The 14579-nt window shown below is 37.4% G+C and overlaps 1 protein-coding gene and 1 long non-coding RNA gene across 2 annotated transcripts in view; one reads left to right on the forward strand and one right to left on the reverse strand.

The window, feature by feature from the left end:
• The first annotated feature begins 2576 nt into the window (after positions 1-2576).
• On the forward strand, positions 2577-6541 carry LOC144956547 (uncharacterized). Its single transcript, XR_013641970.1, has 3 exons — positions 2577-2683; positions 5048-5162; positions 6438-6541. It is a non-coding gene; the product is annotated as an uncharacterized LOC144956547 (long non-coding RNA).
• A 7209-nt stretch (positions 6542-13750) lies between these two features.
• The window catches only part of LOC144957189 (uncharacterized), a 2591-nt gene continuing 1762 nt past the window's right edge, over positions 13751-14579 (reverse strand). Inside the window, exon 2 of the mRNA XM_078888241.1 lies at positions 13751-14480. Within this exon, the coding sequence (XP_078744367.1) occupies positions 13957-14480 (524 nt within the window). The 3' untranslated portion in view covers positions 13751-13956. The remainder of the gene's footprint in view (positions 14481-14579) is intronic.

Consider the following 14579-nt stretch of genomic DNA (forward strand, 5'->3'; position numbering starts at 1 on the left):
CATGACGACTGTTAGGCGACATTATAATTTTTTCTGACATAAACGATGCCGTTAACGACCAGTTACTATTTTACCTGAGCTCGGTGAGAGAATCTGAATAAAGTGCCTTTCCCAAGGACTCAACTATGCGTCGAGTGAGGCTCGAACCCAGGACCTTCCGATTCGAAAGCGAGTGTCGTACTACTAGACCACATAGCCCCACGTTTAAGCATGAATGTCCTTGACATGGAAGACTTTTCACGGATGTAAACGGTAGACCGACATTTGAAATATGTTTAATATAAAATATAAATTATAATAAAATTCCCTTTATTCATCCCATAGAGGGAAATTTGTCTATCCCAGGGGAAGATTGGAATAGCACAGGCGTCAGCCACAGTTGCAGCGCCGTAAATTAATTGAGCTAAGGCGAGGTGACTTTCTCAAGGCCACACAGCGCAGCAGATTGTTATAGGGAACGAGATTAGAGGAAGAGTAGCGTCGCTTGATTGTACGTCACCGGCGGAAACGTTATTAGAGAGAGAACGTCATGTTGGTTGTGCGCATGCGTCTCTCGTCCTCGCTTCCGGTGAAAGCGGCTTGAGATACTTCACCGAAAGCGAGGACGAGAGAGACACATGCCCAAAACCAAATATACGTTCTCTCTGTAAGGTGACGTCCAATCAAGGGACGCTACTCTTCCGCTAATCCCATTCCCTATACCACTAGACCACATTGCCGCAATAGTAGTTGTAGTAGTAGTAGTAGTAGTAGTAGTAGTAGTAGTAGTAGTAGTAGTAGTAGTAGTAGTAGTAGTAGTAGTAGTTGTTGTTGTTGTTGTTGTTGTTGTTGTTTTTCCTGTATTTAAATCTCTTGACATCGAAAATTTAGAAGAATATCTAGATCATGATGTCAGAGTAAGGTAAAGATCTAACAGACAATAGAAAACTGATTATGCTGTCTATTAAAGTGCTGAAAATGAGCAATTTATTTCAACTACACTGAGATAGCTTGCTATGCTGGATGCATTGTTTATGTTCAGTTCTACTTATGCCAAATTGGGGTCTTTAGGTAACCACATCCCGATTTAAAATCTAATTGGGGAGTCGGTTGCATATGTGTGTTCAATGTTATCCGATTAATTTATTTCTCAAAAATCATTGATATGAAAGCATAGATACAGTGGCCGTTATATTCGATGTTTGAGTCTCCATTTTCTGAAAGAGTTATCCAATGAAGATTGTGGAGTGTCCGGGAAAAAGCTCCACATATTTTAGAACCGCAATCAATTTTACGATATCGTTGACACTGAGATATACAAAAAAGTGACTAATCTTTGTAAACTTTTCCGGCCTAATGACCGCTTTCTAAACATTTTATATGATATATATCTTGGCATTAAAATAACTGTCTGACGTTCTCATTCTAAAGTGTGGGGAAGGCTGGATTCCACCAAAAGTTGTATATTTTACATATTACTTTATTGTCTATTACTTTAGAAAACATTTCTTTGATTGATTTTCTTTTTTTTTAAATATATTTCTATGTTGATAGCTTTTTAAATTTTGAATACGTCTGTATCTAATAGCTGTAGTCAATGCTTAATTCATGATATATATTTTTTTTTTTTTTTTTTGTAAAGCGCCTAGAGTTCATATTCCATGAGATGTTGACGTTATATAAGTGTGCAGTATTATTATTATTTATTATTATTATTATTATATATTATTATTATTATTATTATTATTATTATTATATTATTATTATCATTATTATTATATTATTATTATTATTATTATTATTATTATTATTATTATTATTATTATTATTATTATTATCCGGGGAGGCACATTTGTAGGCTAATTTTAGTTACCCCAACTGGTCTTAATCACCCCATTCTACAATAATAAAATAACCCTTTAGATCGTTAGACATAGCGACTAATATGATTTTAATCAAATCATGACGAAAAAGCGTCAAATAACCTTACTTATGTTTTTATCTAGACCAATTTTACTAAGATATTAGACACTTTCAGCAGATCATTTTGGACTTAGTATTAGACTTAAGACCTATCTATCACATGATCGCTGTCCTATTAAAATTGGAAAACACCATATGACGTGTGCAAAATTTAGGTCACGCATTCAAAACAATAGTCTGGCCGCATGTGGTAAAACACGTGCTCCTGCCTTTGACCGCTCACCTTTCATAGCAAATCATAGAAAAAAAAATCCATTAAAATGTGGCTGTCTGGTGGCAAAATAAACACATACTCATAAATACTCGATCGTGTATCAAATAATCTCTAGATATTGATATTTTATTAAACAAATGGTGACATTTATCAAAAATAAATGTAAATCTATTTGTAGACCAGGGTAAAGTTAATTATTCAAAAATTAATGCACGTGTGTGAACAAAACAAGAACTATCTGTAACCTGATTTTCAGAATAATATAGATACATATGTTGAATTTAACTACATTAAAATTTTATTTACACATGTTTGTTTTAACCGAAAGTGTTTTATCTATAATTTAAACAACAAAGACGGAAGATCTATTTTGGGCGCAACGTTGTCCGGCTTCTAACGTTCTTAATCAGCAGTCAGCAGCAATGAACCGGAGACCAAATAATTCAAAGGTACGGTTTCATTTTCAGTGTTTGAGTTTGTAATCTGCATCGATGGTTTTAAGAGAAGGTAAATATTTAGTTCAATGTTAACACGTAGTAGCTTTCCGGTCTTTAACTCTGGATGTTTCACTCGCATAATTCTAGAATGCTTTGTAGATGTTTTTCATCTAGTCTACGATTCACTTCGCATTGTCAGTCACTAGTACTAGAGTCCTAGTAGACAGCTCCACTCACCGAGATTCTCACTTACAAAGGTGACGTCTCCTTCGCTCATGTCTGCTTCATGTTCAAGCAGTGACTGATTCTGATACTGTTTGAGGAAACACACTTTTCATAATAATAGTTTTAAATTGTCGTGTTGTTGGTAACAGCTACAATCTAGAACGTCTTGTGTATCAATTCATTCATAATTTAACCCGCCCCCCCCCCCCCCCCAAAAAAAAAAAAAAAGAAAAGAAAAGAAAAAAAGCAGAACCCCCATTAGTAGGTTGGAATGTCAACAGAAGCAAAAATACAAAAAATAAATAAATAAATAAATAAGTAAAATAAAAGAAATCCCATCTGTGGTAGTAGGTGGCTTTCACCACTTTCAACTGGCAAAAGTCTAGCCTAGTCGTATTATTCACTCTCGCCTTGTCCTTGCAATATGTTCCGAGTTCGGAACAACCTTTAGGTCTTTTGATACCTGCCGACGTGCACTTATTTGAAGGTCTGTTAATCCAATTCACTATTGGCTCATTGTTGTAATGGCTTTTTTTTTAATGACACAAAATTTTGCCCATAACACAAATATTAAACTATGCCTATAATAGCATTCGTATGTCAGACCTGCATATATGTACACGTCGATACCAGCTCATTGCTGGAAAAGTAACAAATAAGGGATCCCTGCTACTGACCGTCAATATCTTAAGTTATTTGCAGGAGTTAAGGTGGTAGCCGCTTTGCCACAAAATACTTTATTGTTGTTTTTGTTTTGTTTTGTTTTTTGCTTAGAGTATGGGGAAGGAATGGCAGAGTGGGGTGAAGGATGAAAGAATGAGAGGGGCAGGTGGAAGAGGGGAAAGGGGGTGGGGAGGGAGATTTAAAAAACAACAACCAACTTCTCCTACTCAACCCCTTGTCGCATCTTTGATATTTGAAAGGTGTCAAACTATGACACTTAGCATCTTCTAAGCTGTTTCGCCTAATTTGACAAATATGAGAAAGATAAAAGGCTTTTTATTGTAAGATGCAGGGGGGAGGGTCAAATTTAATTTCTATCCTTGGCCCCTCACTGTGCTATATTTTTTTTAATAGTGTGTAAATTTAATGAGTGGTTTTAAAAATTAAGACTAAATAGGTGTGTGTATTGGGGGGGGGGGGGGGGCTATCGTTCGGCAACGAGTCTCCCCTGGTTCTAGAAAAATGAATATACCAAAAATGTATGAATGTTTGTGTGTTTTGAGGGGGGGGGGGGGGGGGAGAGGGGTTGTTGGTTTTTGTTAAAGTTTTATACATATCCCTATCAGTTCAATCAATTTTTGAGGGTAATGATAGAGGGGCCTAATACTGCAGCTTATTACGAATTTACATTGGGTTGATATTAAAAATAAACCTCTCTGATTACTTTAGATTACCTACTTTTGATTTATTTTTAGCCCATTTCTTTCATCACCGACAGTAATCAAGAGTCTTAATAACAAGAAGCTTGTAGGATTTTGTCATACATATGAAATACTATATATGTGAAATGTGTCTTATTTAGATTTTGCCTACAGAATGATAAGAAAGCTCTCTCAATTGATATTTTATTTGACTTTAAAGTGAAATCAAGAGGCATTACTTTTTCAGTTTATTCGAATTGGCTACTGTGACCAAAAAGTTAATAAAAGAAAACATGTCTTCAATTAAATCTCTGATAAAATTAGATCTGACACAACGGTTTTACAACCTTGTGGTATCTAAGGTCTAGGTTCATTGTGTTTTCTAATGTTTTTATTGAATATAAGCAAAAAATTTAAGACATAGGTCATGTTTATATTATCAAAACACTAAATGGTATTTCACCTTACATTGAAATGTGTAGTCCTTTAGAGTCATAAGGCTCATGGAACTAGAGTTATTCCTGTTTCTGTAACACGAAGCAACAAACTTTAACAAGTGCTTTCTACTCTCTGAATAAGTTTCACATTTACATATATTAGACCCATCTATCTATTCAAACATTGCTATATTAATTTCAAAATTTCATTCAATACCAGAAGTTAAATAAATCCATTGAAAATAATAATGAAATGTGGTAATTATAGCTCTTGTTCATTGTTCGCTCTATATGAATATCATTCAATGACTGAATGTGAGATGATATTGCTTTCTATGTTTTTAACCAAGAGAAAACGCTGTGGACTGCCATAATTATTCCAACTGAATCAAAAACTTTTTTTTTCAGATTTAAATAACATAACAATCATGAGCCTCTGCATTTCTTGAGATATTGGTGTGCAGTCCTGGAAGTTTTGCCCTGCCCACATTCTGGCAATTAACCAATCAATATTCACGAAAATGTATTATTATTATTATTATATATTATTATTATTATTATTATTATTATTATTATTATTATTATTATTATTATTATTATTATTATTATTATTATTATTATTATTATTATTATTATATTATTATTATTATTATTATTATTATTATTATTATTATTATTATTATTATTATTATTATTATTATTATTATTATTATTATTATTATTATTATTATTATTATTTTTTCATCATCATCATCATCATCATCATCATCATCATCATCATGATCATCATCATCATCATCATCATCATCATCATCATCATCATCATCATCATCATCATCATCATCATCATCATCATCATCATTATTATCATCATCATCATCATCCTGATTATCAGGTATCATTATTATTATTATTATTATTATTATTATTATTATTATTATTATTATTATTATTATTATTATTATTATTATTATTATTATTGTATTTGTTCTTATTATCATTGAGCCTTACCCTCAAGATTATCAAAATAGTTTTCAGCTTTAATGTATCTTTTAGAATTTTTCAATATTAAAAAAAAAATATTCTATAGTATTTATACAATCTCTCAGCTGTATTAACCTAACCTATTGATCCATAGTCTAGAATTTTGAGGGTGGCGATTAAGCAGAGAGAACAGAACCTTATTTTGCTTTCAAGCGTTTTCAAATTTTAAAATCTTGCCGTTACTTTTAAAGATTCCATTTAACTTTTTTCTCTAATGCTAGTACAAGTTAAAGCCTTATTATGAAGATCCTTAGATGATCTAAATTTAGACAGCTATCACTCCATGTCATTGGTATTGGCTCCTGCCTCTTTATACAATAGATTCAAATTTCCAGTGTGCTTATCATATACTTTTACATAGGGAAGTCAAGAAAATATGCACAAAAACTTGCTTTTTTGGTTTTGCATATGAAGAAATTTTGCAATAATATATTTTGTTACCTTTAACTTGCCAACATTTTCTATATTAAAAATATTTTATTGTTTTCTTTCTTGTTCACATTTATCAATAGGCAGGATAAGAGTGCTGATAAAACTCTAATTGTAGCTGATTTGTCATATTAGTATAATTTGATAGATTGGTCTTTTGACCATGTAATGTTGCAGTTGCTATTGAAAATATAATATAATCTAAAATCTGTTGTACATATTTCACTAAAGGTTATATGTTTTATTTTTGTTTTTGTTTTTAATATATGAAAAATTACTTTATATAGTAAAGACAACTTTTTGATTTAAAAAAAATTCATTACAGAAACCAAATCTAACATGTGTCAGGGAGTCTGCACAGGAAGCAGATTGAAGGAGGGAAATGAGAAGAAGAGCAACTGGCAGCTTTTAACATGAATTGAGACTGTTAGGCTCAACATTTATGTACCGGATATTCAATGTATATATCTCAAGAAAAATAGGTATAATTGTAGATACATATAATTCCTTAAGATTATATCAGTTTGATAGTTTGCAACATGTTTCTGGCAATATAAATCAAGTTATCTGCAAATTATCTTGAGTTCAACTTTCATGGTAAGTTGGTATAAAATTTCAAATTAATTGATTCTGAATGCATAATTTTCCTTTATTTCATTTGAAAATTATCTGATGCAGCTAAAGAGCAGAGAAAATAGGTTCATTAAATTTTTTAACAAATTGATAAAAGAAAGACAAACGTTTCTGTTTGTCTGTTTATTTTCGACACTATTTATGTCATTTAAGCGCCCGTTTCTGTCTTTTATCAATCTTTTATCGGCCCTGAGGGGCAATAGCTGATCAAAACGTGTACTGTTGTAATAAAATCTTTATAAAATCATAATAGTTACATGTTTGTTACGTAAAAATATCTATTTACAATTTCTGCAGGAGTTCACATTCCTGCAGATACTTTAAAATTGTAAGCGGATCGACCGACTGGAACAGAGACTTCAATCTCTGTTATCATAATGTTATGACCTTATCTGTTCTAATTCTGTACATTCAATTAAAATGTGTTGAACTGTCAGGTCACAGTTACATGTTCTGCAGAGGGGTTTTTCATCCCTCTCCAGAAGGAAACGGTGAGTGAGGGCAGTATGTCCGATCCGGAGTCGAGTTATTTTTACCTCGTCTCTTCTTTTTAGCCCCGAGTTGGGTCTGGGGCCGAGGTCACTTTTAATTTGTTTTTATTTGTTATGTACATCTCGACTCCAGGATCGTTCCCATTCCTTTCGGACATGTTTTAATATTGATCTTTAAATCCGCGTGTGGGATTTTACTGCCCTCTTGTAATTCTTGGCTCACTGTCTCTTTTGCCAGTCGATCCGCTTCTTCGTTCCCCTGGATACCCACATGACTAGGTACCCAGAGAAAACAAACTTTCTTTTTTTTAATAAATAATTTATTTGCACCTTCCAAGATACTTATGAGTCTTGGATCGGTGCAATAAAAATTTGAAATCCCCTTAAGTACGGACAGCGAGTCAGACAAGATCAAGAATTTATTTTTATTCGATCTCTCAGCCAAACGGAGAGCATTTAGGATTGCTCTCGATTCCGCTGTAAAGATCGAAACATTTCTATCCAGGCGAAGTGATCCTGTGCCTTCCGATGAGTGATAGGCACATCCTACTGCATCTGCGCTCTTTGAACCATCCGTAAATATGTGAGTATGGTTTTTGTATGTTTGTAATATTGCTTTTAGTGTCTGTTTGTAAATATGTGGGTCTGTTTGTGATCTTTCCAGTTTTGTTAGGTCCAAATTTATGTTTGGTCTATGTATGGACCATGGTGGTGTCTTTGCCTGGACGTATGAATATATCCTATCTAGACTGATGTTCATGTCTGCGATGTCTTTTTTTATTCTGCAACCCAATGGTGGTGTCATTTTTGGGTGCTTGCGAAATTTTTCTTCTAGTGTCCTATCCGTGTAGTGTACATGTTTGTGTGCTGGGTTGTCGTGCAGCGATGTGACCTTAGTAACATACTGGAGAGCCAGTTTTTCCTCCTGAGATGGAGAGGTGGCTCATCTGCCTAAGCATAAAGGCTTGCCACTGGAGAAGTGCGGAAAGCCCCGAGTGCCAAGCGCAGTCCCTGATGATGAATTGGGTCCAGCATGCCTAAGTAGGATGGTTTTGCAGAGCCGTATACAAAAGATGCGTAGTCCAGTTTTGATCGAATAAGGGTTCGGTATATCTTTAGAAGAATGTTTGTGTCCGAACCCCATTCCATGCTCGACAGAACTCGCATTATTCTCATTGCTTTCATGCATCGCAGTCTGAGATCTTTGATATGGGCGAGGAAATTTAGTTTCCTATCAAAGATCAAACCCAGGAATCGGGCTTCGTCCTTTACCTCAATTTTGGAATTGTTGAGATAAAGGTCAGGCTGTCTAATGCAGGTGCGTTTTCGGCAGAAGTGGACGGCTACTGTTTTTGATGGGGAGAAGGAGAAACCATTGAGATTTGCCCACTTCGACAGTTTGTTTAGTTGGAGTTGTAACTGTCTCTCAATGGTGTCCATACTCGATTTACTTCGATAGCATACAAGAAAGTCATCAACATATAAGGAACAGTCAACATTCTGTCTCATTGCATTCACTATTGAGTTTATTTTAATCTCAAACAGAATGGGAGACAGAATGCTACCCTGTCGAACTCCCTCTTCCTGATTAAATGGATCAGAAAAGGTGGATCCTGCTTTGACCTGAAAGGATCTGTTGTTTAATAATGCTCTGACAAACATTGGAAGGTTTCCTCGTAGACCAAGATTGTGCAGATCTTTGAGGATTCCGAATTTCCAAGTTGTGTCAAAGGCCTTCTCGAGGTCAAAGAAGATTGCTACCAAGTGCTCACCTTTGGCAAAGGCCTCACGAATGAAGCTCTCTAGTCGAACAAGGTGATCAACAGTTGATCTGTTCTTTCGAAAGCCACATTGGAGGTCGGAGAGGGAGTCGTTGTGTTCCAAATAGAACATCAGACGCTTGTTGACCATTTTCTCCATCAGCTTGCATAGGCAGCTGGTGAGGGAGATTGGTCGGTAGTTTGAAGCGTCCGAATGGTCTTTCCCAGGTTTTGGGATTGGAATCACGGTGGCCAGATTCCAACTAGGTGGAAAAGTCTGTGTTGTCCATATCTTATAGATATTCAAAAGGACAACCAGACTATCTTGTGGAAGATGTCGGAGTATGTCATAACTGATGTTGTCAGGACCCGGTGCTGTGACATTTGTGTCACGGAGGCAGGCACCCAACTCCACAAGTGTAAATGGTTTGTTGTAGTCTTCAGTGTTTGTAGATGTAAAGTTTATTGTGTGTTTTCTGCGTTTTGTTTATGGTGCAGAAATTGTGGTGTGTGGTGTGCAGACGAGGAGTTGTGCGCCAGCCTCTCGGCCAGAGTGTTGGCAATTTCTTGTTCTGTTTCAGCCACGGATCCATCGGGACGTGTCAAGTGATTTAGTGAATCGCTATCGGATCCCTTCAGTTTCCGTAACATCTTTCACACCCTATTCAGGGGTGTCTGGCTATTTTATTTTTGAGACAAAGTTTTGGAAGGATCTCCGTTTGTTTTCTCGGAAGATCTTCCTACACTTTGCTCGTAGTTTCCTAAATGTTGCGAAATTCTCAGGGATTGTGAATCTCATCGCTTTCCTGTATGCTTTTTTCTTCTCCCGTAGGGCCGTTCGACATTCCCCTGTAAACCAGGGATTGTGTTTTCTTGGTCTTCCAGAGTTTTTTGGTATTGTCTAGCTGCAGATATTTGTTAAAATATTTTTGAATTTGTCATAGCTGTCCACCTCTGTCGTAAGGAGTCTGTGACACTCATGTGAGAAAGTTTCCCAATCTGCTCGCCGTACACTCCAACGTTTGGGCTGTGGGGCCCTTGAAGTCGGGGTGATGTCGAGGAAGACTGGAAAATGGTCAGAACCGTGATCGTCATCGATCACAGTCCAGGGAGAGCTCTGGAGCTAGTGTAGGATCACAGAAAGTGAGATCAATGGCAGACGTGGTAAGATTGTGAATATTTACCCGTGTTGCCTCGAGACCGTTTGTCAAGTATACATCCATTTTCATTATGAATGCCTCCACTGCCTTTCCCCTCTGGTTTGTGTCTGTGTTTCCCCAGAGAGGACTGTGAGCATTGAAATCTCCCATTATCACATAGGGAGGGGGGAGTTGGTTTAGAACTCCCTCTAGCTCGGCGGACTGGAGACATCTGGTGGGATGTACACAGAGCAGATGGTGATTGGTCTGTGCAATGTCAATCTCACTGCTATTGCCTGTAGATTTGTTTTTATTGGTATCAAGCGGTGGGGGGTGCTCTTCTTAGTGAGAATTGAAACTCCCCCACACGCTATCAGGCCATCAGAGTGAATCAGATGATTGGCCGTATATCCTTTTACTGTGTAGTCGTCTGCTGGTAATTTTGTTTCCTGCAGACAGACTACATCAGGATTCCTCTGGAGGAGGAGGTCCAATTCTGTTCTATTTGATCTGATCCCTCTGATGTTCCAGGAAATTAATCTTGTCCGACTAGGTATCCTAATTTTTTGTGGGGAGGTTAGGCAGTATGCCTGCCTTCAACCCTTTTACTTTTATTCTCCTAGGAGGAGAGACTTCCATAGGAGAAGGAGGCCCTGTGGATGGCTTCTCGGTTTTTTAGGGCTGAGTTTTTTTGAACCCTTGGGATTTTTAGGTCCCTCTGGGTTCTTAGATTTTTTGGGGCTTTGAGGCCCCTCAGGGGGATTTGTGGATCCCCCGACTGGTGTTGGTGGCTCCATATTCTGGGAAGGGGTGGAGTTTTGTTTTTGGGGGGATAGAGAGGGCTCAAGGGAGTGGAGATGGGGGGTGGATCCAACATCCACGCCCATGAGGGGGAGAATTTTTTTGTTTGGGGAAGGAGGGGGGCTGGAGGTCGCCTTGGAAGTGGATGTGGAGGGGCTGCAGGTTCCACATCTTGAACCTCCAATGTGTCAAAAAGATTTTTTGACACATTTGGCACCTTGTTTTTAGGTCTTGATGGCTTTTTCTTTTGAGGACTGTCTTTTCTAGTCTGTGCGATTTTGCCATGGCTGTTTTGGTTATTACCAGCAGCCCTGGCAACTTCTGAATAGCTCTTGGCAGAAGCAGCGACCTGCCAAGGGGGGCAGATCACTGCTTTTGCCTGAGCAAACGTACCGCCGTAAGTGGCTCTGTATGTCAAGATTGCCTTTTCTTCTTGCCACTTAGGACAATCTTTCGAATGTGCTGCATGCTTGCCTTGGCAGTTCAGACAAGGGTCCACTTTGCAGTTTTCCTCATTGTGGTCTTCTTTGCCGCAGCGGGGGCATGTAGCTTTACGGCGGCAGTTTGTTTTAGTATGGCCGTACCGGGGGCAGTTAAAACATCTCATGGGGTTCGGGACGTAAGGCCGAACCTCCAAGTCGAGGTATTCAATTCTTATTCTCGACGGGGGTCTCGGGCTGTCAAAAGTCAGGATCCAGGTGTTGGACTGGATTGTGTTGTCGCCGCGGCGGTTGCTAACCCGCCGAGCTTCGACAACACCCTCCAGTTCCTCAACAAACGTTTCTATTACTTTTTTTAAAAGAAGCTTTATTGACCAAAGCTTTTTTTGGAGGCATTTAATCACACAATTTTCCTCCCCCCCCCCTTGCTCTTCACAGGATGAGAATACAATACCAACATACCTGTAGTGGAGATACATCTAATCTATAGAGTTTGTGATTATCAGCATGTGCATTATAAATGAAATGACAATAAAAGTGATATGTATAAACTTGCAATATGTTTTTTTGATAATGCTTTTTTAAATTTGACAAGTCAAATATATATAATGGCCCTCAGATGCAGATGGTGGTAACTCCAGTAGGCTGTTTGGAACCACATACCCTTTTCATACAGTACCAATAGAGTATTTGACTTCCTTTAAGCACTAAAATTTTTACAAAATTTGTCACTGCCTGAAGTCGGTACCCATTCACAGTGAATTGCGGGGGTAATGTGTGTAACATCGGGAGCAATATTCTTCAATAGCACTGTCATCTATCCAACCACTGATCACACTTAGCATTGCTTGACCTTTGTGACAAGACGAGACACTGTGCCGCTGAAACAAACAACCCATTACTGGTAGTAGCAGTGGCTATAATATGGTAGTGGTGATAGCATTGGTAGTAAAATAAAATTGAGCTTTTGTATAGCGCAATATCCACTAAACGTGCTAATGCGCTTTACAATGGGTCACTGGCCAACAGCAACACTTAACATGTAGGACGGGACATGACATCTGTTAGGAATATTATATCTTTTTCGGACAGAGACAACGCTGTTAACGGCCAGGTACTCATTTTACACCTGAGTACGGTGAGATAAAGAGCCTTTTCCAAGGACTCAACTATGTGGCGAGCGAGGCTCGAACCCAGGAACTTCCGATCCGAAAGCGAGTGTCATACCACAAGACCACATATCCGCACAGTAGTAGTATTAGTTGTTGTAGAAATAGTATATAAGAGGGAAGAAAAAGATAGAGAAACTCGAATTGGCTCTCCTCTGGAGGGAACGTATTATAATTTGTTGTGTGTTCTGGATTGCTGTTTTTCCCAGCTGTGTTGTTGTGAACTGTTTTATGTCCGTGATGCATTGTGAGTCCCTGTGGTGTGTTGTTTCTGCCTGTGTGTGTGTGTGTGTGTGTGTGTTTGTGACGTCGTACCGGGTATAAAAAAGCTTTAATCTTTCTCTTTCAGCACTTTGATTCAACATGGATGATTAATAGTTAACTTCGTAAAATAAGTTTAAATCAAGTAGTCTACCGTGAGCGATTCCTAAACCCACCCACTTCGGTGGAGATTTTATTTTTTTTTCCCAACGCGAATGAGATTAAAAACTGTTCACACCTCATTCTCATTGTGTAAACAAATTGAATTCGCATGCCGAAAGTTGAAGGGTGCATAGTTCGGGTCATTTGAATCTAATTATGAAAAAAATCTGGGTCATATTTTTTCTAAATAGTTAGCTCAGCGTACGGCCCGTATAAAGTTTCAAAGACAACGTTCCCTCAATATTAAATATATTTATTGACAAAAACATATCCTCTTTTATAAATAACACAGGGAAAATAATCTAATGCAAGCGTTAGCTGAGAAAATTGGTTCATTGCTTCTTGAGGGACGCATCTCTGTGCGAACAGACACCGGAGGCCGAAGTCATCGTGTACTCGACTGACACTGGACAATTGGAGGTTGTTACGGGACCCCAAAGAAATTCATACATAATGCATTACATACATAGGTTTGTGATAAAAAGAAATCGACATAAATCAATAATTCTAAATGGTACTAACCTTTTTTTAAGCCAACTGCATCATAAATAGGGTGCGAATCAGACCCAAAAATTTTGACAACAAAGTGACAAACTTTTGCACTCGTCACTAAGGAATTCCCTTTCTATTATAAGCGATCATGTGATAGATAGGTCTTAAGTCTAATACTAAGTCCTAAATTATGATCTGCTGAAACACTCTAACCTTGATAGTAAAGTCGATAACGAAAATCTTGCTGTTTGAAGCTCTAAGAAATAAAGAAAAGAAAATGTGTCTTTAGTGATTAATTCATGATCGTGTTTTATTGACAAAACGGAAACTTGAAAACGTCCAAACTATAATACGTCTTCGGGAATAAAACTGAAGATTCATTTCCATTTGACTATTGTTATTGGATATAATAATATCACTTGCCGTTTTTATGACCACTCCACTGATAACCTTTTGAGAAGATGGAAGTCCCTTTCTTTTTTGTCGATGTTTTGGATCACGACTCATTCATCAACAGTGTAAGATTTCCGTTAAGGTTTGCTCTTAGCTTTTTTATTTCTTGAAATAGGAAATTTTCCATTACTGCACGATCGTCTTTTTGTTCCTTGATCTGTTTTTTTAAATATGTCACAATTGATCTGAGGCTCTGAACGCCCACATTGGCTTCTACTGACTTTTCCTTCAAACTGCCGTCTTTATGTTGATATTGTAGAACACACTGATAAAGCCCGGCGTCCTCCATCGTAGGCTTCAACAAATTCATTGTCACGTAACTCTTTCTAGGGACTTCGTCGATGTGCCCGCGAAATTGTTTAGTTGCGGAGCTTGGTGAATGTGTTATGACATTATTTTTTTTTATCTCGCCATAAATTTTATTGTCTGGTCCTTTGATCTTAAATGAATATATCATTTGTACTTCATCGTCAAGTGCCGGCTCTCCCTTGCAAACCAATGTCAACCCATAAAATGTATCGGTATACCTTATCTCTTCAGGGTTTAAAAATGCCGTAAGTGCCAAAGCTGAGAATAGAATTAAAACAATAAACATTTACCTCTGTCGCATCCCTGCTTAAGTAGTCTATAATCCTTAACTACTACCATACAGTAATAGTGGGAGAA

Source organism: Berghia stephanieae, chromosome 11 (assembly GCF_034508935.2).
Source record: "Berghia stephanieae isolate SIO BIC M18660-M18661 chromosome 11, UCSD_Bste_1.3, whole genome shotgun sequence".
In the NCBI taxonomy this organism is placed as follows: Eukaryota; Metazoa; Mollusca; class Gastropoda; order Nudibranchia; family Aeolidiidae; genus Berghia; species Berghia stephanieae.